The sequence below is a fragment of the Calidris pugnax genome, unplaced genomic scaffold, assembly GCF_001431845.1.
Source record: "Calidris pugnax isolate Ruff unplaced genomic scaffold, ASM143184v1 scaffold24, whole genome shotgun sequence".
Lineage (NCBI taxonomy): Eukaryota > Metazoa > Chordata > Aves > Charadriiformes > Scolopacidae > Calidris > Calidris pugnax.
In genome coordinates, this window is record NW_015090922.1 from 14,579,261 (window position 1) to 14,579,936 (window position 676).

General features: G+C 74.9%; 1 protein-coding gene across 1 annotated transcript in view; it reads left to right on the plus strand.

Moving 5' to 3' along the window:
- Positions 1-282: 282 nt before the first annotated feature.
- Positions 283-676, plus strand: part of MOCS1 (molybdenum cofactor synthesis 1) — a 28,621-nt gene continuing 28,227 nt past the window's right edge. Inside the window, exon 1 of the mRNA XM_014950987.1 lies at positions 283-439. Coding sequence (XP_014806473.1) covers positions 305-439 — 135 coding nt within the window. The 5' untranslated portion in view covers positions 283-304. The remainder of the gene's footprint in view (positions 440-676) is intronic.

A 676-nucleotide genomic window follows, 5' to 3' on the forward strand; every position in this document is an offset into this window, starting at 1 on the left:
CAGGGGAAAACTGACAATAAAGGCCGCCAGCGCAGGTTTTGCCCCGGCTGCTGAGGGACGCGGGGGTCGCACGAGCTCTTCGGAACCCCTGCCCTAGCGGGGCACTTGGGCAGCGAAGGGGCCTGCTGACCGCCTGCGGCCGAGGCTCCCGCCTCCCGCCTGAGGGAAGCGGACTACACCTCCCGGCGTGCACCGCCGCACATGCGGCCGCTCTGATTGGCTGTCTCGCTGCCTCCCCCGGCGTGACGGTGGGAGGCTGGCGGCCGCGCCGCAGCCCCCCGCGTGTCGGGGGCCGGCGGGCCCCATGGCGGTGGTGGCGGCGGTGGCGGCCTGGGGGCGGCGCGGCGGCCCCGCTCTTCTGCGTGGGGCTGTCGGGGCAGCCCCGGGCCGCGCCTGCAGCTCTGGGGCACCGGTGAGGGCTCCCTCCGCGGCGGCTCAGGTGAAGCGGGGCGGGGGACGCTGAGGGGACCAGCCGGGGGAGGGTTTCCAGGCGAGGCCGGGCGAGTGGAGGGTTTGGGGCCGAAGGTGGTCGCCGGCGGTGGGCGGGTGGCTCTGCCGTGGCGGGGGGGGCTCGGGAGGCGTGTGGCCGCCGGAGGTCCTGCGTGGGGTTTTGAGTCCCGGGCCGGTGCTTTGCGCTTAAAATTAAGGAGAGGTAGTTTGTGGCGGGGGGGGCGTC